Below are 23236 nucleotides of genomic sequence, written 5' to 3'. Positions count from 1 at the left end.
GCAAGGAACAAGAACTAAGCATTGCCAGGCCCTGATTATGTGCGCTCACCGGGCAAGGCTCCGGACGCAGGCTGGAGTCGTACAGCTATAGACCCTCTGAGGTGCATTGTGAGAGGAGTTAGGTCAAAAGAGCGCTGAGTGTTGGAACGCATATACACACCCAAATTAAACCCAACATGCATCACTTCAATGGTCGATGCGTGCAATTATATGTGAGATCATGGGTCGGGTTTCTCGTTGATAGCCAGGGCAACTTGACGATTCCCAGTTGGGCGCAAGCATCAGTTTGAGAAGCGAATTGCTCTTGGCCATATCAAGGGACCTCTTTCATGCCCAACGGGGGCAAAGCAGTTCTTCGCACAGCAAATCTCCCTCCACTCGAGGCTGTTGGTAATTAAACATAATATAGTGCCTTATAGTCCCTGGAACCGTCAACGCGAGTTTCAGGTGTCAGAATCCAGGTGAAATATACAGTGGTATTTAGCCATGCCCAGAGCGAAGTGAAGGTGCATTTATCATGCTGCTACAGAAGAAGCTTCTAACGCCCCGCGCACCATCTCCATCACGAAAGGAGGTGTCGAGGTTGTATACATGTACCCTCGACTCGTGTACCTCAATTCCCGTATAAGTGCTTGGGATCCCACCAAATACCCTCCTGGTAGATTAAGTATCTTATAGAAGGAGCCGTACACTAGCAGCTGTACCTTACCGATGCCACTGTCAGAGACTGAGATATCAGTGTACATGTGTTGGACGTTGACGAACTTTGACGCATCGTACAGCAGGATGGTAACTGGACATTTCCCAGCCATCTGTATCAACCTTTTAAGCACATGCACATCGTTTGCATGGACAATACTAGTGAAGCAAGCACCGGGTCCGGCAAGATGGCAGGTTCTCTCAAGTAATTCCTCACTGCTTCGATACTGCAAAAGCTCTTGACTGACTCCTCTCTTTCCACGAGGAGGGATGAGTGTCAATCCATCGCGAATAGCCCCCGTCGCTGATTGTGGGCACAGCATATAGTGTCTTTTACTTCCGAAGACAGGACGGGCCAACGCGGCAATGGTTGATGCGAGGCCGATAGTCGCATCAGCGTATGTCATAGCTGTCTCAGCGCCGTGGGCACGAGCAAGAAGCCTCTCGACAGCAAGGTGAGGCGGGAAGGTTCCAGATATCCAGCGCGCAGAGCCAGCGCCAATCCCATACATCGATCTAGCTGAGTGGCCATTTCTGGCACTGTCCACTCCAACAGGTGTCGTTCTCGAATGGCAGTCGTTCCGCAGGTGGATTGAAACAAGGTTGATGAGACCTTTGATTTTCATAGAAGAAATTCTCGACTCCTCCGACTCTTCGAGCTCGGTCTTTTGAAGTTCTTGGAATTTATTGACCCGGAAGGTTTCAGGCCTCCTCTTACAAAGCCCAATAGAAACCACGGCAGAGACGATCGAGTTGACGAGGCTATTAACGTCGGCATCACTGTAGTCGGCCGAGAGGTTCACCCGTACACGGCTCTCCCAGAAGGGGACCGCCGGGGCTGTAACAGGGCTTGCAAGAAGGCCTGCCTGACGCAAGGCAAACGAAAGCCTAGCCGATGCACTAGGTCTTCCTGCCCAGACAGGAAGGATTGGAGTGCCGGTCTCGTCTCCGTATACGTAGACGCCGTAGCGATCCAGCTCTGTGCGACAGAACCTTGATATCGCAGCTAATCGATTTAGATTGCGCGAAATCCTTTGCGGCTGGTCCATGACCAGGAGCGTCTGTACCATAGTGGAGGTTGGGATGGAAATATGGTCCCTGTCTTGGACCTTCTTGATATGTCTCTGAACGCGCTCTTCCAGAAAAGACTTCCCTGAGATGAATCCACCGATGCCGCCGATTGCTTTTGATAAAGTGCCTGTTCTTATGTCGATTAGGTCCCAGGGCACAGGATCTGCCTGATGGGTTTCGTTCCAATATTGTAAGCAACCGAGACCCGTGCTTCCTATGGAGAGGAATGAATGCGCCTCGTCGCAGTAGAGAACGAATCCGTACTCGCTCTTCAGACGCCATAGAGCACCTAATGGAGGGACGTCCCCGTCCATACTATTCTCAATCCATTAGTATCCAAACAATTCTGGAAGGAGAAGAGTCAGCCACAAACCTGTACAATCCTTCCACAATTACGATGACGTCCTGGTCTGAGTTTCGCGGCAAGTTTTTCAACGTCGACTCCAGGTCGAACATATCATTATGGTTGAATTTGTGGATTGCTGAGCAGCGCCCGAGATAGACTCCCGTGAATATGGAGTTGTGACACACCCTGTCTACAACAACGACTGTCCGGGTAGGTTCAATCAGTGCTGGAAGGGCCACGTAATTGGCCCCATATCCAGTACTCGTTGTGAAACAGAAATCAGAGTCGAAGAACCCTGCGATAGCGGCATGGACAGCGTCCCGCAATAGAGGAACAGCGTCACTGTCAGAGACTGGGAGCAGCTCCAAGCAAAGCCGCTGTAGCTCTTCAGACTCGGTTGTGGGCGCGTAGAATCCGGCGTAATTGTGTGAAGCTCCGTTGACAACACATTGCCGCTTGCCAGCTGCGTTCACCACCTCGACTGTTCCAAGACAGGGCGTGGTGAGCAGGCGAAAGTTCGCTCCCCACCAATGGAACATTGGCTCCACGTAAAGTTTGACAAAACGGCCTGTTTCTGAGAGTGGTTCAAATGACGCTGACATGGAGCTATGGTGTTGTGACTTGCAGCAGAGGACGCGAAGATGAGTAGTGATCATGCGTACTGCCTCAAGGAATTTTCCAGTGGCACTGACACATGGTGGCCGGTGGCATATTGGACCGTGGTGGAGGTTGGCGACAGCTCTCAGCAGCGGTGACTGCTCGTCTGGACATTCAATCCTCGTTGTGGACACCCTACGGCCCATTTTATCCATGTCTGGAAAATACACAATGATATTGGAGTCAATTGGGTAGTTGGCGGTCTTGAGCTCAGTTCAAAGATGGGATAGATAGATGGCTCCAATATTCCTCTTATCCTCTGGGGTTTCAATAGGTAAAGTAGATGGCTGTGATGGCTCCCATCTGGCATCCATACCTCGCTTTTTAAAAGTAATTTCTTTCATTAAGCGTTTGAAGTCCTTCAAGCGGCTTTCAAGTGAACCTCATTCTACAAGAAGTATCAGATGCTGCAGAAATTACCGCACTCCTTGATTCAATCTGGAAATCACCGACGGGTGTATATGGCAGGCTTCAGTCACCTTCAGTCAGTCCCATTATGGCCGGAGGCTACTGTACAAGACCATTGGGTCCTTCATTCCCCTATCTTAGCCATATCCACGCAGATGGATACTTCGACCAGTGGTCAAGATGGATCACGGTGCCCTGTCAAATGCCGAGGTTGATGAACACTCTTCCGTAAATACAATGAGGCGCAGTTGATGTCAGATGCTAAATCAAATTGGATAGATTAAAGTTCATGACGAGTTCGTGAACTAGATCCACGATGGCAGCTGCATGGAAGCGGTGAATCGGTTCAGACTCATCATGGGATATCCCCATGCGCGATAGCCATCGTGGCCTTGTTTTTTTCAGGGCTCGGAGACCCTGAATGTTTTCCGATATTCACGCAAGGGGTGTTCTCACGACGGCATGACTCTATCATCTTGGACGTGTTCGTACGGCTGACTGACTCGGCTCTCAAGCCATCATAAAATGCCGCATCGAATGCACTAAACTCAATCAAACGTTTCCCGTGGCAGGGACTAATCGAGTGGACAAAACGAGGGATCAGAAGAGGCGGTGCGCTAGCTAAAGGACCAGGTTTCATTCAATGGCCGTACTAGGCAAGAGAGTTTATGGGGACAACGATTGCAAATCGGTGTACAGGCCCGAAAGTAAAATGATCAGACACGTGACACCCCTATCTCTCACCTACCTAGTCCGCGTGATGAACCGATGTGGGATAAACATGTCCCGAGCTCAATTTCCAACCTGACATTCAAACATGCAGCGCGAGAGGCAGCCTGTTCCATTTTTTCCCCTCAGTATTATGGATACTACCATTGAACTTTCTTTCCACCTCCGAAGAAGCGTTCCAGACACCTTGCCTTGAGGCCTCCAGACCTGTCCACCCCAAAATGCCGCAAAGTGAGGCATTTTCCTTGGCCAAACGAGGCGATTCGAAACGGTGAACTCAATACTGAATAGCTTTTGAACAATTCTGTGGTAGCCGAAGTGAAGACAGCCTGCAGTGACACAGAATGGCAGTTACAAGTGGCCATTCATAAGAGGCTGGGCATTTCTCTCCAGGCCCAGCCCCAACTTCAGTCCAAGAGAATACAATTTTTTTATACAGTCAAATCTTAGACTTTGTCAAGCAGGCCTGGCTAGGATGTCATCGTGCACCGTCGACAGCGGCACAATATGCCCCCTCCAAAAGGCGCCCGGTCCAAAACGTGAGAATTGTCATCACGTCACAAATTTCCGACTACGAGGGCATTGACTGACAGCACCGGCTGGCTGAATAGCGTTGCCTGTCGTAGGCAACATCTTCGACCTTGACCTCAAGGCACCTTATTCGTCTGCTCTTGTGATTGCAAAGAAGTACAGTAAGATGTAGCCTCCAGATGTCGAGCGTCTTTTTCAATCAAATAATGGTTTGCAATATTTTGTTAACAGAATCGACTACCTCTAGGCCCGATCTTTCAAATGACCTACGCTGGTCAAAGGGAAATCAATGTGTGCACTCGAGAGCTAGCTGACGAGGTCTGTGATGAGACTCGTTTCCACAAGCTTGTCTCCAGTGGTGTTTTGACGTTACGACAAGTCGTCGAAGATGCTCTCTTCACGGCACATCATGGCAGTCGGCAATGGGGCATCACACATCGCATTCTGAAACCAATTTTTGGGCCGTTGAAGATTCGAGAGATGTTCGATGAGATGAAGGACGTCGCGGAGCAACTTTGTCTCAAATGGTAAGTCATCAACTTCTACCCCGGGTCAAACACTATTTGAAGATTCGAGGCTAAGCTTGCTATGATTGCGTCTAGGGCCCGGGACGGACCGAACACATCTATTGATATTGCATTCGATTACACTCGACTTACATTGGACACCATCGCGATATGCCTAATGGATTATCGCTTCAATAGCTTTTACCTGGGCGGTAAACATCACCCATTTGTGAAGCATATGGTAGATATCTTGGCCGAGGCTGATATTCAATCCATGTTACCCGACTGGGCGGGCATATTTCGACTTCGTGCCATGCTGAAGTTCAAGAAAGATATCAAGCTAATGCATGACCTGTGTCGCGGAATGGTGGAATTCCGACGACAGAATCCAGTGAACAGAAATGACTTTCTGAACGCAATGCTGAACACACCAGATCCAGAAACAGGCGAAAAACTCAATGATGAGGAGGTCGTGCGAAACCTCATAACCTTCCTTGTGGCAGGTCATGAAACAACGTCCGGGATGTTGTCTTTTGCAACCTTTTATCTTCTCGAGCACCCCGAGACACTTCTCAAGCTGCAGAGTGAAGTTGACCGCGTAGTCGGCGAGGAATCAATAACTCCACAGCACATCCAGCAAATGCCATACATGGATGCAGTTCTTCGGGAGGCTCTACGCCTTATGCCTACTGCGGTTGCTTTCTACGTGACACCATACAAGGACGAGGTCATCGGAGGGAAATACCTTGTAAGTAGCTGTTATCACTGTCAGCCTCTATTCTCAGCACCCCTAAGGGAAATCATTCTGTCTGTGACACAGAATACAATGTTCCTGTTCGAGGAAATCCGCAAAGTCGGCACGCTAAGAATATACAGGTGCATCCAGGCGAAGCAATCTGTCTCTTACTCGATCCTATACACCGAGACAAAACAGTCTGGGGCGACGATGCTGACGAATGGAAACCTGAGAGAATGATGCAGGACAAATTTGACAAGCTTCCACCAAATTCCTGGAAGCCATTCGGCAATGGCGCCCGTATCTGCCTTGGTATGGCCTTCAGCTGGCAAGAGGCCAAACTTGTGAGTCCCGATTTAGGGCCTAGCCCGCGAAAAGTTCGCCAGCATTGGATTTCATAACTGACAGGATTAGGCTCTGGCTGTCATACTTCAAAATTTCAATCTGAGCAAAGACGACCCGGAATACAAACTGAGAATCAAGCATCTCTTGACCATCAAGCCCGAAGGCTTCAAGATTCGAGCGGAATTGAGGCATGGGCGGAACGCTACTTCATTCCACCGTAGTCTGAGAACCGCGTCCGCTGAAAGCACGAAGAAGTCAGCAGCACCGGGCGCCGCAATTCCGCCCCAAGAAGGTCGTTCAATATCAATTCTATACGGAACTGATACGGGAACATGCGAGGCTCTCGCTAAACACCTCATGGTCGAGGCTTCTGCCAGAGGCTTCACTCCGAGCCTTTCCACCATGAACGAGGCTGTGAGGAAGCTGCCCAAACATCGTAAGTAGGACTAATCTCCTGTTACGAGTAAATATTCTCAATCTGTCATAATCTTCTACTCCTGTGCCAATTTCTAGACACTTGTTCTTGAGTTGTTATAACAAATTATTAACGTGCTGCAGAGCCTGTGATATTTATTCTGGGTACATACCACGGGAAGGCAGCCGGTAATGCGACGCAGTTCATGGAGTGGATTGAGAAAGAAGAACCTGGTCACCTGAGAGACCTCGAGTACGCGGTCTTTGGTGTCGGTGAGTCAGGTCGAACAACTTCAATCAGATGCGCAAGTCACATCTGACGATGAACACAGGCCACAGTGACTGGACACAGACCTTTTACAAGGTCCCGACAATCCTTGACACCGGTCTGGAGAAGCTAGGTGGCAAAAGACTCTCGCCCATGGGAACCGTCAACACCGCCAAAGACGATGTCTTCGATGAGCTAGAGACATGGTTGGCCGAACAACTGTGGTCAGCTCTCAGTGCTGATGGCGAGCCACAATCCAGCAATTTCCAAAATGATATTGAGGTGGAGGTCACCGTTGGCGAAAAACCGCCACGCAGCAACACCCTTCGAAAAGGCTTCTTTGCTGCGACTGTCACAGAAACGAGGCTTCTATCCAGCCCAGGTGTTACTCAGAAAAGGCACATCGAGCTCCGACTCCCGTATGGAGTGTCCTATGAGGCTGGTGATCACCTCAGCATCCTTCCTACAAATGACTTGTCTATTATCAAGCGCGCTCTGTCTCGCTTTTCCCTGAGAGAAGACACTTTAGTCACTATCAAGCAGGCCACAGCAAGTCGCCCTCCTCCGGGAGACATACCCATCAACACCACTTTGACAGCTTTAGAGTTGTTTTCGAGTTACTTCGACCTCCGGCGCGCGGCCAAAACGCGCCAAATCGACGTGCTAATTGATACTGCGGTCGACGATGTAACCAAGCAGTCGCTACGAGAAGTGCTGGCAGACACCAAGAATACTGCTAGCATATTGGATCTCCTCGACCGGTTCCAACCGAGCGAGCTCCCTTTGACTCTTTCATCTTTTCTGCTCATGCTGCCACCCATGCTGCCTCGAGTATATTCCTTCTCGTCATCGCCGCGCTGGAAATCTGGCCACGGCACTTTGACGTACAGCGTTGTCGATCGGGCTGCCGCAGGTCCGAACAAGGGAATTGCGTCGAATCACTTGGCCTCTCGGGAACCTGGATCGATTGTCTACATCTCAATGTCAGACAAGAAAGAGCCCTCTCTGTTTCGGTTGCCTTTGCCCGAGCTTAAGACACCAATCATTATGATAGGAGCCGGGACGGGGCTGGCTCCTTTTCGTGGCTTTATACAGGAGCGTGCTTTGTCCATCGCGACCAAGGAAGGAGGAAGAGACCAATTCTCACCTGCGCTGCTCTTCTTTGGTTGTCGAGGGGCGAAACTCGATGATGTGTACCGTGAAGAGCTGGATGGGATGGAAAAAGACGGTATTGTGAGTGTGCGGAGGGCATTCAGCCAGGACGAAGACAATGGTGATTGTCGATATGTTTCGGACACGGTGAAAAAGCACATTGAGGAAATTCTCCAGTTGTGGAAGAAAGGATCCAAATTATATGTGTGCGGAGCAAAGAGTATGTCCGATGGGGTCTTTAAGGTGCTCGCTCCTGTCCTCATGGAAATGGATCGCACTGCAGGAAAGACGACTGAGACGTCAGTTGATGGTTGGTTGAAAGGCCTGCCACAAGGTCGATATGTGGTCGAGATATTCAACTAGAAGTAATTCCAGCCTGGCCTGGTTTCTCCAACAGCTTCTTCCAGATCAGATACATGATTCTGCATACTTGAAGTGATCTTGACATAGACGCCACGGTGAACTCTTTACCTGGTGGAAGCGAATGAATTGGAACATTGATGAATAATTGATCAGAACGGTTTCGTTTGTCACGAAATAGACTATTACCTGTCTCGATTCCAAGCCACTCTCGGGAATAAAGCCAACGCGTCAGATTGTACTGACGCTCCCAAGCTGGTGCACATTACATGAAGGCTGACTGAAAATACCTTCATCTGTGCCTAATTCTGTGCCTGAGGTAACCGTGGCAGGCTGAGAGGTGCCCTCTTAAGCAGCCTTTGTCCTAATTATGTCCTGTAGCCTCGGGGAACAGTGGACATTACTGAATTGCTAGGCTGGAATTGACATGACTTCTAAATGTGTTCAGAGCTTTTTCCCTTCTTGAAATTCACTTTAAAAGAGTCTGAGTGTCGCTTCTGCGAGGGACAGAACCTCCGCACTTACTTGACTCCACGCGACACAGGGAAAAGACTCCCAGAGCCTGAATTGCCGGAGCTCTCATATTGAGGTGCCAGACCACCACACTGCTTGCGAAAGCACTCATACAACGCACACCATAGTTCAAGAACAGGCCAACAACATGTCTGATAACAAGAACAAAGACATCCGCATCCTCGGCTTCACTGAAGATGAGGTCAAGCTAGTCCTGATGTCTGTCCAGTGCATCAAAACAAGCAAGCGATACGCCAGAGGATGGGAAGTAAGTTAGCACCGGAATAAACATATTCATCAAAACACAGCCAAAAGCTAGAATTGACCGCTCCCCAGGTCGGCCTGAAGGAGTTTGCTGATCTCACGAACACGACCGTCCCCGCTGCCAGGGCCCAGTGGAAGGACCTGAACGGCAGGCTAATGGCGCTGCCGCGCTTGCCCGACAAGAGCCTTTCTCTGGAGCCGCACGACGAGGCTGAGGAGATCATCGAAGATTGCATCTTCGTTGGATCCGAGATGGGCAATGAGGCCGTCGATGACGGTGCTCATGGCCGCGATGAGGAGGACAAAGTCAAAACCAGAAGCAAGGTCAAGACGAGGGGAGGACTGAAGCAAGTCGCCAAGCCATCCCTGTTCGAGGATGATGGTTTTGACCTTGATGAGGACGACAACAGCGGATCCATGAAGAATAGCAAGGGAAAGAGCAAGAAAAAGGAAGTCCTCAAGCGACCAATCGATAAGAACAGCACCAACCAGGCTTGGGATGAGATTGGAGATGGTATGACTGAGGAGAAGTGGAACCAGATGGGAGATAGGCTCGCGTTGTGAAGAAGACGGACGACAATAGGTCACCAGGGCTACAGCATTTCGATGCCGAAGGTGACCTGCCCCTACTTGAGGATCCGAGGATCTGCTTGTCAGGGGAATATCTCAGCTGGTCTCCCCGCCAAGTCAAGAAACTCGAGGCACGTTGGACTGGATCCCGAAGAGGGCTTTGCTCAACGAGGCAGCATAAAATTATCATCACACGATATCATGGGCATCGGCCTTCTTAGCTTCGATATGAGCCGGTCTTGAACATGGCTCAATGAAATGGTTGGCTCGCGTTGTAGTCATGGTGAATATTGGAAGCTCTGGCGGAATATCACGTACTAGCACTAAGCAATCTAAATTGCTAGCACAGGGCTTAGGACCCATTCAGTGGATGAATCAGAAAGACTGTTGGCGGCTTTCATATCGCAGTCCAGATATCTCATCTGAATTGTCCGTATGGGTGAATGTATAGCAAGGTCACTAATATGACGTTTTGGTCTGAAGTCCCGTTGGTCACGTTCAACACCTTAGGAAGCAGGGTAATTGAGGTCAAACTGAGCTTTGATACTTGCTTCCACCCATGAGATCAGTACGAAATAACCAGTCAACCGAATCACTTTTCTTCGGCCGCACAATCCGATGAACAACCCAAGCATTTATCTCCGCCCACACCGCTCCCTAGACATCCCAGGCGTAGGCACTTCCGAGAGCCTCCAGCTCCTCCTCGTCCTCTGGGTCGCCGGCAACACCATCCATGCCGTCACTGATGCCGTTGTAGTCTTCCTCCGCCTTATTCTCCTCCTTCTTGCTGTCCTGGCCAGTGCCAGTCTTGCCATTGTTCTTGGCGGCAGAAGTCGAGGCTCGCACAACATTGGCCTTAGTGGTGTTGGCGTCCTTCTGGTCGTTGTCATCACAGATCAAGTTGATGGGAGGTAGCGCCATGACCTTGGGCATCAGGTGGGCCACGTAGAGTTGGTAGGCTTGGGGAGCGGTGTATCCCGTGAGTCTGGCAAGCTTCGCGCAGTTCATCTGGAGATACGAGTATCAGCTGCTCCCATTCACTGTGAGCAAAGTGAGGATCTCGACAAGAATGTCATGGTGGTAACAGGAAGACAGCCCTTTCCCGTGCAAGGCTGTTGAAACTTACGAAGCGACGGTTGCTGTGGTCCTCTACGCACTTGAGACTCATGAGGAGGAACTTGACCTCCTTTTCGGTCAAACCGAAGATAGTCTCGTTTCTCTCGCTGGAGGGCATCTTGAAGGTTTGAATTTGCTGAGAGAGAGATGGGACGACGGTTCCTTGTCATCAGGCGAGGTGAGCTCGGGTTGAGGTAAAGATGGCTACTGTTGGTTGAATTAGATCTGGTATGGCTCGGCGACCGCTGAGATAGGTGAGGCCGGTTGCACCAAGCTGTGAATTTCGGACTGCCTGGTGACAACATCAAGCCGCCGACTAAGCAAAGCTTCCATCAGTCAGTTCTGAAGGATTATTCGCGGTTCTAGCCCTTGAAGTCCGGTTGATAGCAATTTTACAATAAAGATCAAGGCCTGACCCATATTCCTGATTCGCAGGATGATGGTGATTCTAAGAAGCTTCAAGATGGGCTTTGATGGGGATTCATTGTGTATTGTCCAGGTGTTTGTATATGGGCCCTTTCTGAACTCCAGATGTGGCGCAATAATTTCATCGCGCTGAGGTCTATTGGAGTCACCAAGAAAAAATACTTATTGCTGCGATGCTCAATATTGGACCAGTAGACGCTAGTCTACGGCTGAAAATCAAATGCCATTTCTCAGGTGACTTAAGAATGTACTCTTGCTTCTCTATCACTCCTTGGGTCGAGCTGTCTCTGCTTTTATGACCGAGTTATGTTTGAAATGGGTGCGTGGTACTATCAGAACCTGGGGTTTGCCTTACGGAGTGTTACATAAATAATGTGATAGAGAATTCAGTAGTATTTGAACAGGCAAAAGCACCACGCACCAACACATTCGGTAGTCTAGAGACGTTCAAAAGCCAAGGGACTAGGAGAAACCGATTCAGTCCCGTAGAGATGACTTATCACTTTCGATGATATTGTGTTGTGTATGAATGGTCTTTATAATGACAAGCCCTATTGTTGGAAACCGAAGTTGGCTCGCAACCAGGGTACTGCCTAGATAGGACATTATTTTGGAGGACACTCTAGTGCCGGCACAGGTGACGACTGTCTGCTGAGAGCTTACCCTAGAAAAGCCTGTCTGATGTGTATGATGCTTGGCTCAAGCGCTACAGAACTACTCATCTTACCATTCGGGCCCTGAGCAAAATCCACACATCTGAGCAGAGCACCAAGAATACTTGATCAAGCACTGACATCAACAGCCACAGAGCGGGTTGCTAGACAGCTTAGTCACAGGATGGAGATCAGTAAAGCTTTGGACAGAAATGTTTCGGACTGTGCTGTATCAGTCTTGCTCTCATTCGATCTATACCACTGAACTCATCTCTTCCACCCTTTTCCACATGACACCTTACGGGGTCAATCGGTTTGGCGTCCGGGGGTAGTAGGCCGCAAGCTGCACGTTGGGCAGGTTCAGGAAGAAGGCCACCACACGGTCCAGGCCAATGCCACCACCGCCGTGCGGCGGGCACCCGGCCTGCCTGAAGAAGTCGACGTACTCCTTGAGACCCGAGCTGTTGGGATCGACGCCCTTGGTGCGCATGCGCTTCTCGAGCTCGGCGGGGGTGTTGATACGCTGGCCGCCCGACATGATCTCCTGGCCACGCATGAAGAAGTCGTAGGCGTTGGTCACCTTGGGGTTCTCCGGGTCCTCCTTGGCGTAGAACGGCCGGGCCGACTCGGGGAACTTGTCCAGCACGTAGAAGTCGGTGCCGTACTTCTTGCGGATGATGGCGCCGAGCGCCTTCTCCTGCGCAGTGGACATATCTTCGTCGTCGGTGACGTTGCGGTAGATTTCGGGGCCCTCCTCTCTCAGGAGCTGTTGACCCTCGGCGAAGGTGAGGCGGACCTCTTTGCCATCTGCGGGCAGGGCGAAAGGCTCGGACGGGTAAATGGACCGCACCACTGCAATTTGTTCCTTGCAGCGCTCCTCGAGTTCGCGGAAGATGTAGAGGAAGAGGCCCTCGAGCATGAAGATAACCTCACGGTAGTCCTCCTCAATCTCCATCTCCATATCGAGGCCGGTGAACTTATCATCATGTCAGAATACCAGCAAATGAGAACGGCAAAAGTTGTGTGGTCATCATACCTCAGTCATGTGTCTTGGGGTGTTAGAGTTCTCAGCACGGAAAACAGGCCCGACACAGTACACCCTCTTCCTTCCGCCAGCAATCTCCAGCTGCTTGTAGAACTGTGGGGACTGTGCCAAGAAGGCGCTCTTGCCGAAGTACGGCAGGCCGAAGACGTTGGCACCACCTTCGGACGCGGCGCCGATCAGACATGGTGGCTCGAACGAGTGGAAGCCGTTCTTCTTGAGGTACTCGACGAACAAGTCGCGCACGTTCTCGCGCACAGTCTGGATAGCCTGCTGCAATGGGGAGCGCTTGTGCATGACGATGTTGTCGAAGTGCGTCTCCAGGGTGGCGGACTGGCCAGGGGCTGCGTCGCCAATGCTCAACTCCTGCATCTTGCCGTCGACGTCGAAGCTGCTGATGGCGGCGTTGGATGCGGCGAGCGTCAAACCCAGCACCTCGGGGCCACGGGCGATGCAGTAGATCTTGGTGATGTGGAGCTCGTAGTTGGAGACCTTGCAGCTCTTGACGGGCTCCAGGGGCTTCGCGACGGTGGCCTCGACGGCGACGTAGCTCTCCAGGCTGACAGAGCCGACCCACTTGGCCATCTGCTTAGAGACGGGCGTCCCCTCGGCCGACGCGGTGACTATGCCCTGGATGCTCCAGTCCTCGACCTCGCGCAGCTCGACGAAGCACATCTTGGCGCCCTGCATACGGCTCTGCTGGATCCAGGCGCGCAGCTTGACCGTCTTGCCGAGGTGCTCGTCGCCGTAGTTCTTCAGGGCCACCTTTTCACCCTCCAGCTTGACCACATCGCGGTCGCCATAGTTGTCCTTGGCCTTGTCGTCGGCAGCTTCCTTAGCAGCGGCGGCTGCGCGCTGGGCCTCGAGTTCCGCGGCACGCTTGGCCTTTTCTGCCTCCTTCTTCGCTTTTGCCTCGGCCTTCTTCAGGGCCTTCTTGGATGGACCACCGTCGCCTTCAGCACCGCCCTCTGCGGCAGGCTCGGCAGCGGGAGTGGGCTTCTGCTCTGGGTTGTCGGCCATGCTGGGTGGTCGTATGATATCTTCTTGTGTGGGCTGTGACTCAGGCGGGGTTTGGGAGTAGACAACCCGGCTACAGAGAGGACGGTCAGCGATTGTGACGAGACAACAACTCGAAAGTGGCACGCCTTTCCGGTCCCTTCGCTGTCGGAATCGTTGAGGCTTGTTCTGGTCTGATCTATTTGTGATCTGCTGTAGTTGCTCTGCCTCCTCCGGGGATGCTGGGTACAGTCTAGGTGCTCAGGGCGATGGGACTATTGACGGTGCTAGGATATGAGGCGCAATATCAATGGGGTAGGGGGCGTTTAATACCTTTATACAGCTTCAATACAGTCACAGAACCCCGAGGTGGTCTGACTCAATCGGCCAAGAAGAATCCTGCCCAGAAGTGCTCGTGGTAATCTGGTGGTGTTAGAAGCGCGTGCCTTTTTCGGAGGGGTAAATTTTGAGGCCAGGATAAAGGTCGAGGTCGAGGTGGGGTCGGGAGCTGCCTCCCGCAGAGTGAGCCCACTTTGGCCCCCACCAACACCTGAAGCCAAGGTACGTCACTCTCTGTGCTTGAAGAGAACATCCACGAGAGTCCACCGCCTAAGTACCTAGGTAGCCAATTCATATTAAGGGTTCTCTGAGAGAGGCAATTTGTACACCAACTACAATGCTTTCCAAGAGCCGAGTCATCTGAAGAACAAGTTCCCTATGTAGACCGCCCAATGGCTCATTGAGCCTGGTGGCAGCTCCAATCAGGAGATCTCCCTCATAAGAGTCATCCGGGACAGTGACCCGTCTCACTGAGCAGGAGATTCCATTTTCCGTGGACTGATCATTCTATCGTAAACTGATCATGCTTTATTCCAATTGATGAGAGTCTAGGCTTGGACAGACTGGCACACGAACGCCCTGCTGCCCCCCCCCCGACTATCATATCGCCCGCTCTGTTCCTCCTATGCGCAAGAGGGAAGCAAGACGGACAACGAGGTAAAATATTGGATAGACCTATCAGACAGCACAAGTTCATTAACCCTCCCTAATCAATATGCCATCGCTTGTCGTACCAATGCCCTTGGAAATAGCATTTTACCAACCAACTCCTAAATGAAGCAGGGAAAAAGCCAGCAGTCATGGAGATTTGCAGCGTCTTAAACAAGCCAGAGCAAAAAGTCAGCTCTCTGAAAATCATAATGCTCATGATGAAACCCTCCTTCGCTATGCCAAAGAAAAGTCGACCCTCTCGAAGACCCCAGCTCTTTGCAAGCAGCACAGCACAACGGCCACGAACCCTCCTCCTTGGAGGGTTTCCTCTTGCTTTGCAAATCCATCACGTAAAAGAATAAGCCATCTCTACTCCTCCAAGTTCCTATTCCAATCGTTTTATGAATTAGAGATTGTTGCCGAATGCCGGCTCGTTCGTACAGCTGAAAACGTTGATATGATGGTCCCCCCTCGCTGCGGCGCCCATGACCATGCGATGTGGGTGGAAGGCAGTTGCAGAGATGGGCGAGCCGCGGTTCTGTCCAAGGAAGCTCGAGTATGGTTCTGAGCGCGAGAGCTCCTTGCCGTGGAAGTTGAACACCTTAACTATGTGGGCCGAGGTGCCACTGCACATCGGTATCAGCATTGCACACAAGTTGCACGGAAATCACAGAGTGAGGGTTGGTCAGGCACTTACACACAAAAGACCGGCAAATGCTCATGCACACTCGCCGTCCTCAGCACATCCTTCGTTGTTTGGAATACCTTCAGGGGCTGGTCCTTGCGAATATCCCACAGCCGGACCTTTCCGTTCCTCGATGCCGAGACGAGCTCCCTCTGCCCGCCTCGCTGCATGTGCACACTGCGGATCCATTGTCTGTCAGGCTCGTCTTTCCACTTTCGCACCATTGCATCTTGTGGCTTCAGCCGCGGGTCGAACACGCGCACCGCACCGTCGCCGAACCCGGCAACAAATATGTTCCCTGTCATCTGGTCCGACGTCAACGAGGTGACACAGCTGCCAGACCGCGCGGGAATGTCCATGATGCACGTCTCCGAGCTGGCGTTCCACACCCGTATCACACGAACATCGCCTGCAACCAAGACCGTACCGTTGACTTGAAGCCAGTCAAATACCATGCCCGAATTGACGTTGCTCGCGACCATGTGCGTCAGAGCTCGCCAGGACGAGGCGAGCTCTGGCTTCTTGTTCTTGAGATGGGCTTCGTCATCAGAGGGAGCGTAGTTGCGGTACATCCGAATGACACCATCTGAGGATCCGGTCATCAGGAACGCCTGGTCGTCCTCATTGATAAACTTGATGTCGCTGATCTTGGATCCCTCCGGATTGCCATTCGAGAACCTACTCTTCCGCTTTTGCAGCTTCCAGTCCCAGACATAGACGGTATTGGCATCGTCTGCGACGGCCAGATGGTCTTCAAACTGGTGGAACGTCATCTTTGATGGTTGAGCGCCATTGTTGATGAGTGCCAGCTGTTGGTTCCATTTATGCGACCCGGCATGAGATTTCTGAGGCTGCGTTTCTCGGAGAATGCTCTCGTTCCTTGATCGCCTCCATAACCGCGCATTATACTCTACACTGCCAGGTTCCTCGGCCTCGTTAGGCTTCATTTGCGGCTCCCTGAAATACTCGATCGACCAATCTAGGAAACCACTCGGCAATGGGAGCGAAGGGATTTCCTTCATGTCCCGCTCTTCAAATCCAGCGGATACGGGTTCTTCAGCAACATGATAATTGGCAGGCGCCTGAGACTGCTCATTCTGCTCTGGAGGAGCATCGGGAAGGCCCGTCCTGTTCCTCAGTGAGCCTGTTCTGGAAGCCGACTGAGAGGGCGGTGGTGTTGACAATGCGTTGAGATTGTCCGCACCGGCTCCAAGCCCAAATATCGTGCTGAAGGTTCTCTTCAACAGACCCGGAGACGCCGGCACTGATGTGTCAGAGGCTACTGACAAGTTCGTATTGGTCCGCTGGTGAGAGGCTTGGTTCTTCATGAAGGTACGCTTCGTCCTACGTTGTATCTCTTCCATGAGGTTCTGCGCTTGTGCACCGACGGCAGAGTGGAGCAGTGTGTTGTGCACGTAGTCTGTGACAGCGGTCGCATCCTTTTGAACCTCGGGATGAGGATCCACACTCATTATCATGATGTGTTTCCAGGCGGCCGCGATGACAGTGTTATTAGAAAACCCCTCCGCCTGGGGCTTGATGGAACCATCTTTGTCGCGATTTGCGGGCCGTGCGTAGTGCAGCAGCATGTTCTGCCGGTCGAAAACATCATCTCTAGGCGGGTAAAGCAGGTACTCCTTTTCCTCCAAGAGATGTTCGTAGGCCGCGACGACGAACTTGCTCTCGTACCGGAGGACAAAGTGAGACAGAAAGACCAGCAGTTCTCGTCGAACCATCGGACTACCATCGTTGGTCATGTCTAACAGCGTCCATGTAATCGCTTCTTCTATCCTTTGCACTTCTGCCGTCAAGTCTGGGATACCAATGAAAGTTGTCATCGCAACAAGCATAGCCGCTCGAACTTCGCAGCACTGATCCTTGGTCAAAGCAGAAAGCTTCGTGGGCGCACCCTCCCTGATTCCCCGCCACTTCGCCTCAGGCATCTTCAGCCAGAGTTGGCTGAGACACAGACATGACCACTGTCGCAACAGCGGGTTGTCCTCGTTCTGTAGATAGTGCAGACAGTACGACATGATGTCCGTTTGATTGCATACGACTTGGCCGGGCTTGTAGTCCTTGCAGAGCATAGCAAGAATGAATGCACACATAGCCTTGTGCTCATCGCTGTTGGTTACTACAAGCACCTCTGACGGTTTCAATATCTGAGCGAAGTAGTTATAGCCGCTGTCTTTGATCAAATCTTGTTGACATGTAATATCAACAGCAAGCACGCGAGTCCAGATGTAGACCATGACCGGCTTGAGCTCCGCGTGAGTCGACTGGAGCAGCTTGAGCACGTATGGGAAAATGCCGATGCTGAGTGAGAGTTGAACTGCCCAAGGACCGAGATCCAAGAATCTCCCTAGTAAGATCAGCGCCCTGACCCTGTGCTGCTGGCTCAGTAGTACTTGAAGAACAACTGGGAGCTGCTCCGGGGGCTTCTGTAGCATCGCATCACCTCTTGTGAGGTACACATCGAAGGCTGACAACTGATCGGTGAAGAAAGTCGAGCTCTGATACTCGTATTCGATGCCTTCAGTCTCCTTCCTCTCCAAGGCCGGTAGCTGAGAAAGTGCCATATCCACAGCCAAGTCCCAACTATCCCACAGGGGGTGGTTGTGTGTATCTGGCAGCTTCGGGTATGATTCAGGATGGCAGCCGTACACGGACATGATCCTCTGTGCCAGAAGGAAGTTACGGAACAAAGCAGCGACCATGAGGTCTTGCCTGAAGAACTTCCTGAAGAGATGTCGCGGAAGCACCGTCCAGGCAATCGTGTCTGTGATGGCCGTGAAGATCCAATTAAGCTCGCCCAGCGGAGTACGTCTCTCTTGAAGACGGCCCGGGAGCTTCTTGGCTCGTTCAGGTGTCAGATCCTTGTTGAGCGGGTTCTGGAGGGCAAAGAACCACAGCGCCATCTCTATTGGCGTGGTCAAACAGGAGGTGAACAGGTCTGCTGGAAGCTGTGGGTTTGTTGGCAGGTTCTCCTTGACTGCGCACGCTGCCAAGTGGATGTAAGGCTTGAAGTTCGCCTTTTCGTAATTCGAATCGCGCGCGGCCAGCTCATCCTGTTCCTGTTCATGTTTCTCGACGAACCGGTGGTAGTTGCTCAAGATATTGCCAGCCTCGGAGCAGTCCCAGACGAATATCGTAGGCGCCGAGAGCCACTGCTGGAGGTCGTACAATGACACTGGGATATACTGGGTGTAATTCTTGTTGAAAACCCATATCTCACCCGATGCCGTCGGCTTTGGCACACCATGGCCATTGTAGTGGAGCAAGACTCGCTCGTCCTTCGCATTTCGACGGAGAGAGACACAGAACTTCTTGGTCTCCTCGACCGACGGATCCAAGTACTGCTTATATCTTGTCCTGATGGCGAGTGTCTCGTACTGTCCCTGTAATGTCTTGCCGATATTCTCGAGTGCTTTTTGGACCGGTGGAACCGTCGGATCCTGCCAGGCCTCCAACTTTGCGCCTGGATTAGTCTTCAACTGATCTGGGGGTTCGACGCCGATGTTGAGGCACACAGCAAGTGCTGCAGAGACTGTCTTCAGGCGGTCTCTCATTCGCCAGTCTTGGATATTAAATGGTTCTGCCTTTGGCTTCCCCGTCGTCTCGTGCCTCTTGTCTGTGAAATACATGTACCAGCCCTGAGGATCGAGAAATGAATTAGCATGATCTCGAAGTAATTGTGAGGATGACCTGGCCGCAAACTCCCTCTTTGGCCCTACAAATGGAAGAACTTCACGGTCGGTCTAGAATTGTACCGAGGTACTATTCCTCCCAAGGCACGCAGAAGTTTCATCCCGATCGCACGGAGCAACATGGCCTCGCACCGCTTGGGTCCAGCACTTCTGTCGACCACCAAGCGAGAGGCCGTGCTTGCCGTGCGAGTGCTGACATTGACCATGGAAAGCAACGAGACGGACGACCTGCAAAACGGCAGGGCCGCAAGGCAGTAGAGGAGTAGACACCCACATTGGCAAGCTGGGATATTATGTCCTCGCTTTGATAGTGTCCGTCGAAGCCGTGCCGGGTGCCAAAGTCCTCGGCAGCTGCTATCGTCTGTTCGTCATTGGAGGAGTCGGTGCTGGTATCTATGTGTAAGCCCCTCGACGGATGGTCGCTCTTGGAGCGCATCAGTGGCGGCTTCCTCGGCCTTTCTGCCGGGAGGTCGGCGCTGTGCGCGCCATTCGGCTTGTTATTCTCGTCGCCGGGGGCGCTGGAGGGTCGCTTGTGACTGCTAGTCGAGTTGCGGCGGGGGATGCCATTCTCTGTTTGCGGGCGCGGCGCGGTAGACTTTGGTTGGGCGTCCGGGCGGGAGGCGGCCAGGTTGATGACGCCTGCGCCCGAGGACGTCCGGACTGCGGTAGGCATGGTGGCCGGGCTCCCGCGGTCGATGACGGGAGCTCAGTAGATGGGTGCCGGGGCGCTCGATTGGGAGGATTGGTGGAGAACAGAGAGCTATCGGTAGTGATTGCGCGAGAAGAGGGTGGGTGAGCGGGCGGTGTGTTGTGGTTGACCGGATTGAGTCGTGACCGCGGTCATAATAGAGGCGCCTTGTATCGCAAGTTGATCATTCTTGGGAGGGGTATTCGAGACCTCTCGCCACGACAGCAGCAGCGAGCAACAAGAAGCAGTGCAATGCAGCGCAGCGCAGCGCAGTATGATTAATTGTCTGGATGGGAACCGGGGCGGCTCAGCTTTCAATGACCGTACGCGACGATGGAGAGTCGTTGGATGTCGGCTGGGTTGGAAATTACATGGTAGTTTGAGTTAGAGTGAGCAGCTCTGCCGCGCCGCAACCCGATGCCGATGGTGAGGAACCACGACTAGCAGCTTTGCTGTGTTGCGCTGTGCCTGTGAGGTGAGGCTGCGGGACACGGTGACTAACCCGACCCAAGCGCAGACAGGCAGACAGACAGAAAGACGGGCCTAGCTGCAGCAACAGCTCAGCAGCAAGTTAGTCTATTAGATATTACCGGGCCAAAGGCCAACAACAACGGGCCCAGGTACTATCTATCATACGGGGGAAGTCCACCAAACCTCAAGCAAGTGATTGGTAATAACAAGTGAATGCGACTTGTACGCAGCATGTGAAGCGCCCAAAGTCAATGGCAGGCAGACTCGACCTTGCGCAAACCAGCATTGGCGCACCAAGCAACCCAAGCAACTCAAGCAACCCAAAGCAGCTGCATCTCCATCCCCTCAGGCGCCCTACCGCTACCCCAAACTCGGCAGGCAGCCATCTCCCCGAGGTTGGCAGCCACGAGCTAGGAAATAAGCGGGGAGAACCAACCTTGAAAGTCTGTGCTAACCTTTTTTTTTTCTCGTTTGCTGAGTCAGAGCCATGGGTCTACAACTTTTTTCTCCCCAGGATGGGGCCGAGTTATCGATAACGATAACATCTGTCATCCGTTCTGGCATTCTATGCTTCGAGAACATTTCTTCCCCCAAGACTGTGGGTTCCAGGATTCGAATTATCCGTCCCTGAATCCTTGCTCTCCAAAAGATAAGCGAGGTGTTAATAATGAGTACGAACAGGAAAACTTGGCTTACTTCATAATACAAAGCAGTTACTCGTCATGGTAACTGTCCAAATTGGGCTATGAGATACGCCGACGTGATTGTAAATGATTCTCCTGGCCCGGCCGGGAAATGCTCTGATTATGCATCAAGAGTCTCAGGACCCAGTCACCTTTAGGTTTTGCTGAGGAGAGAAACTTCTGGTGACATCATCTCGCTCATCGTCCACATCAAGGAAACTCAAAATTACAATAAGCTCTCCTAGAAACCAAACGCGTTGCGTTGTAGTCACATCTCAACCGTGTTCGGCTCTGCACAGGCGAACCAGCAGTCTCAAGGCAGTGAATACGTTGTGCTCAAAGAATGAAGCGCTTCTGGTCTACTCCGAAGCATCCTGCGCGCACAAGTCCACACCTCACCAGGCCCATCACATTTGAATGGATGACGCGTTCGGAATTGAGCACACGAAGCTCGCTTCTGGCATGAACCCTTCATCACGATAGGAGGATTGATACTGTAGCATGAACAGTTGGATTTGGGGTCTAAGGCATTGCGCGAGTTGAACGGGGAAGTAAGTCTCCACGGGCTTTGTCGACGTAGATTTCTAGTCACTTGTCACCTTGACACCTGCGGGTCACTGAGCAGCTTTTTCTGCAATAGTTGCCCTTTCCTTGATCTGACCGAATAGCTCAGTGCTTATGGGTGAACTTTATAACCAGTCCTCGGAGTTGGGCCCAGGAGTACAGATGAACCACACCAAGGGATGGTAGACTAAATTCCACATGAGCGAACGAAACGCTCTTCGCCAATACAGCGACCTGGTGTCGCAGCGATTGAGCAAATCACAGCCCACTGTCCACGTGGGTAGAGGTAAGCGAACTAGATCATCATTGTTTCGGCGGGTTAGGCGATCTGTGAAGGTTTCCGGATGTTCGCCCGCATGTAATGCTCGGGGATACCTGAAACGCGCGGCTGGTGTGCTAGAGCGCACAGAACCCAGGTACCGGTTTCCAACAGTCGCGCCGTTGGTTCAAATCCGCAGGTCCGCAGCTCTGGCAAATCAAGGAATCCTGCCCTGGGGAGGAAGGGTTAGCCTTGACAGTCCGATGAGGCTCATCCTCAGGACTCGAGGTAGATCCGGACTCGGACGAAACACCGGTAAGGGCAGTGACACGGCGGGCAGAATTGCAAATTGCATGCTTGCGAGGACCCGAGAGGACGCGAGGGGACTTGAGATGGGGTCCAGTCACGCTGGGATCGACAAAGATCATGCGGGTGCCTGACTCCGAGGACGGCTCGAAGATGGGATGGCCATGCTGCCATGGATGATACCAGGATACCTCCGTATATAAAATCACAGACCTATAGGCCAGGTCTGTGTTCTGCACGCGAAATGACCGTCCAAACTTGCCCGGAATGGTCGGCCAGGTTGAGCGCGACGGAGAGGGAAAAAGTTGCGGCAGCTCCTGGAGATATTGGCTGAGCTTGAGGAGTGGTGTACGGCTGAAGATCCGAACTTGGTGGCCCAGTGACAGGCTGTCAGGTCCGTCAGGCTGTTAGGCCGTCGGGGCGTCTCTGGCGTCGTCGGATTTTATCACGTCGACCGGATGGGGCAGCGAATTTCGGCACAGAAGACGTGAGTGGGTACGGGGAGGAGTTTGCTGGGTTGCCGGCTGCCCTGGCTAGCCATGTGTAGTGTAACCCCTGAAGGATATCCGACCAGCAAAATTTCCGAAGGGCTCCCAAGGCTGAAGGTTGCGCTCTCCATCAACGCTTGAGCCCCTTTTGCCGCTGGACTGGCATAGCGTCATCTCGACACAACACACATAGGCTGAACGAGACAACAGGTACTGTGTCTTGGAGCGAGAGGTGGTCGTGGCAGCCCAAAGCACATTACTGGAGACTCAGGGTGATGGTCCCAGGCAGTGTGGTCGCGCTTTTGCCTGGTTCGGCCCCAATGGAGCGCAAAAGGAGCTGGCTGTGTGTGGCCGAGTGAAACAAGATCACCACCACTTGTTTTCATTACACCGCAACGCACCGCCTTTTGGGGTCCAAAATCCACCAAAGGATCAGGTGGTAACGCACCCCGCGCAGCTAGGTATACAGCAGCAGCGGGTCAACCCAGAACCAGCCGACCCTCCTTCATCATCAAAGCAGCCTTGTCTGACGGAACAGGCTTATTATAGAAACACTCTGGCAGCAAGAGCCAACGGGCGATGGGCCTCTAGGA

The 23236-nt window shown here is 52.3% G+C and overlaps 6 protein-coding genes across 6 annotated transcripts; 2 read left to right on the top strand and 4 right to left on the bottom strand.

Moving 5' to 3' along the window:
• Window positions 1–218: 218 nt before the first annotated feature.
• On the bottom strand, window positions 219–2919 carry J7T55_011382 (Aminotransferase FUM8; the record flags this gene model as incomplete). Its single annotated transcript, XM_053133866.1, has 4 exons — window positions 219–253; window positions 710–793; window positions 1037–2085; window positions 2144–2919. The coding sequence occupies 4 exons, from the start codon at window positions 2917–2919 to the stop codon at window positions 219–221; spliced, it is 1944 nt and encodes a 647-aa protein (XP_052999191.1).
• Window positions 2920–4131: 1212 nt separating this feature from the next.
• J7T55_011381 (uncharacterized protein) lies at window positions 4132–8225 on the top strand (the record flags this gene model as incomplete). The annotated part of the gene is made up of 9 exons (XM_053133855.1): window positions 4132–4141; window positions 4375–4449; window positions 4522–4602; window positions 4689–4968; window positions 5044–5695; window positions 5824–6027; window positions 6098–6464; window positions 6587–6715; window positions 6775–8225. The coding sequence occupies 9 exons, from the start codon at window positions 4132–4134 to the stop codon at window positions 8223–8225; spliced, it is 3249 nt and encodes a 1082-aa protein (XP_052999190.1).
• A 658-nt stretch (window positions 8226–8883) lies between these two features.
• Window positions 8884–9563, top strand: J7T55_011380 (uncharacterized protein; the record flags this gene model as incomplete). The annotated part of the gene is made up of 2 exons (XM_053133844.1): window positions 8884–9003; window positions 9072–9563. The coding sequence occupies 2 exons, from the start codon at window positions 8884–8886 to the stop codon at window positions 9561–9563; spliced, it is 612 nt and encodes a 203-aa protein (XP_052999189.1).
• A 663-nt stretch (window positions 9564–10226) lies between these two features.
• Window positions 10227–10803, bottom strand: J7T55_011379 (uncharacterized protein; the record flags this gene model as incomplete). The annotated part of the gene is made up of 2 exons (XM_053133834.1): window positions 10227–10577; window positions 10696–10803. The coding sequence occupies 2 exons, from the start codon at window positions 10801–10803 to the stop codon at window positions 10227–10229; spliced, it is 459 nt and encodes a 152-aa protein (XP_052999188.1).
• A 1259-nt stretch (window positions 10804–12062) lies between these two features.
• J7T55_011378 (spartyl-trna synthetase) lies at window positions 12063–13826 on the bottom strand (the record flags this gene model as incomplete). The annotated part of the gene is made up of 2 exons (XM_053133823.1): window positions 12063–12740; window positions 12801–13826. 2 exons carry the CDS (start codon window positions 13824–13826, stop codon window positions 12063–12065), a joined length of 1704 nt encoding a protein of 567 aa, XP_052999187.1.
• Window positions 13827–15198: 1372 nt separating this feature from the next.
• On the bottom strand, window positions 15199–19857 carry J7T55_011377 (wd repeat-containing protein mip1; the record flags this gene model as incomplete). The annotated part of the gene is made up of 3 exons (XM_053133813.1): window positions 15199–15418; window positions 15490–19130; window positions 19459–19857. 3 exons carry the CDS (start codon window positions 19855–19857, stop codon window positions 15199–15201), a joined length of 4260 nt encoding a protein of 1419 aa, XP_052999186.1.
• Window positions 19858–23236: the final 3379 nt, after the last annotated feature.

The sequence above is a fragment of the Diaporthe amygdali genome, assembly GCF_026229845.1.
Source record: "Diaporthe amygdali strain CAA958 chromosome Unknown NODE_2_length_3802984_cov_64_841326, whole genome shotgun sequence".
NCBI classification, from domain to species: Eukaryota; Fungi; Ascomycota; class Sordariomycetes; order Diaporthales; family Diaporthaceae; genus Diaporthe; species Diaporthe amygdali.
This window is presented reverse-complemented; position numbering and strand designations above follow the sequence as displayed.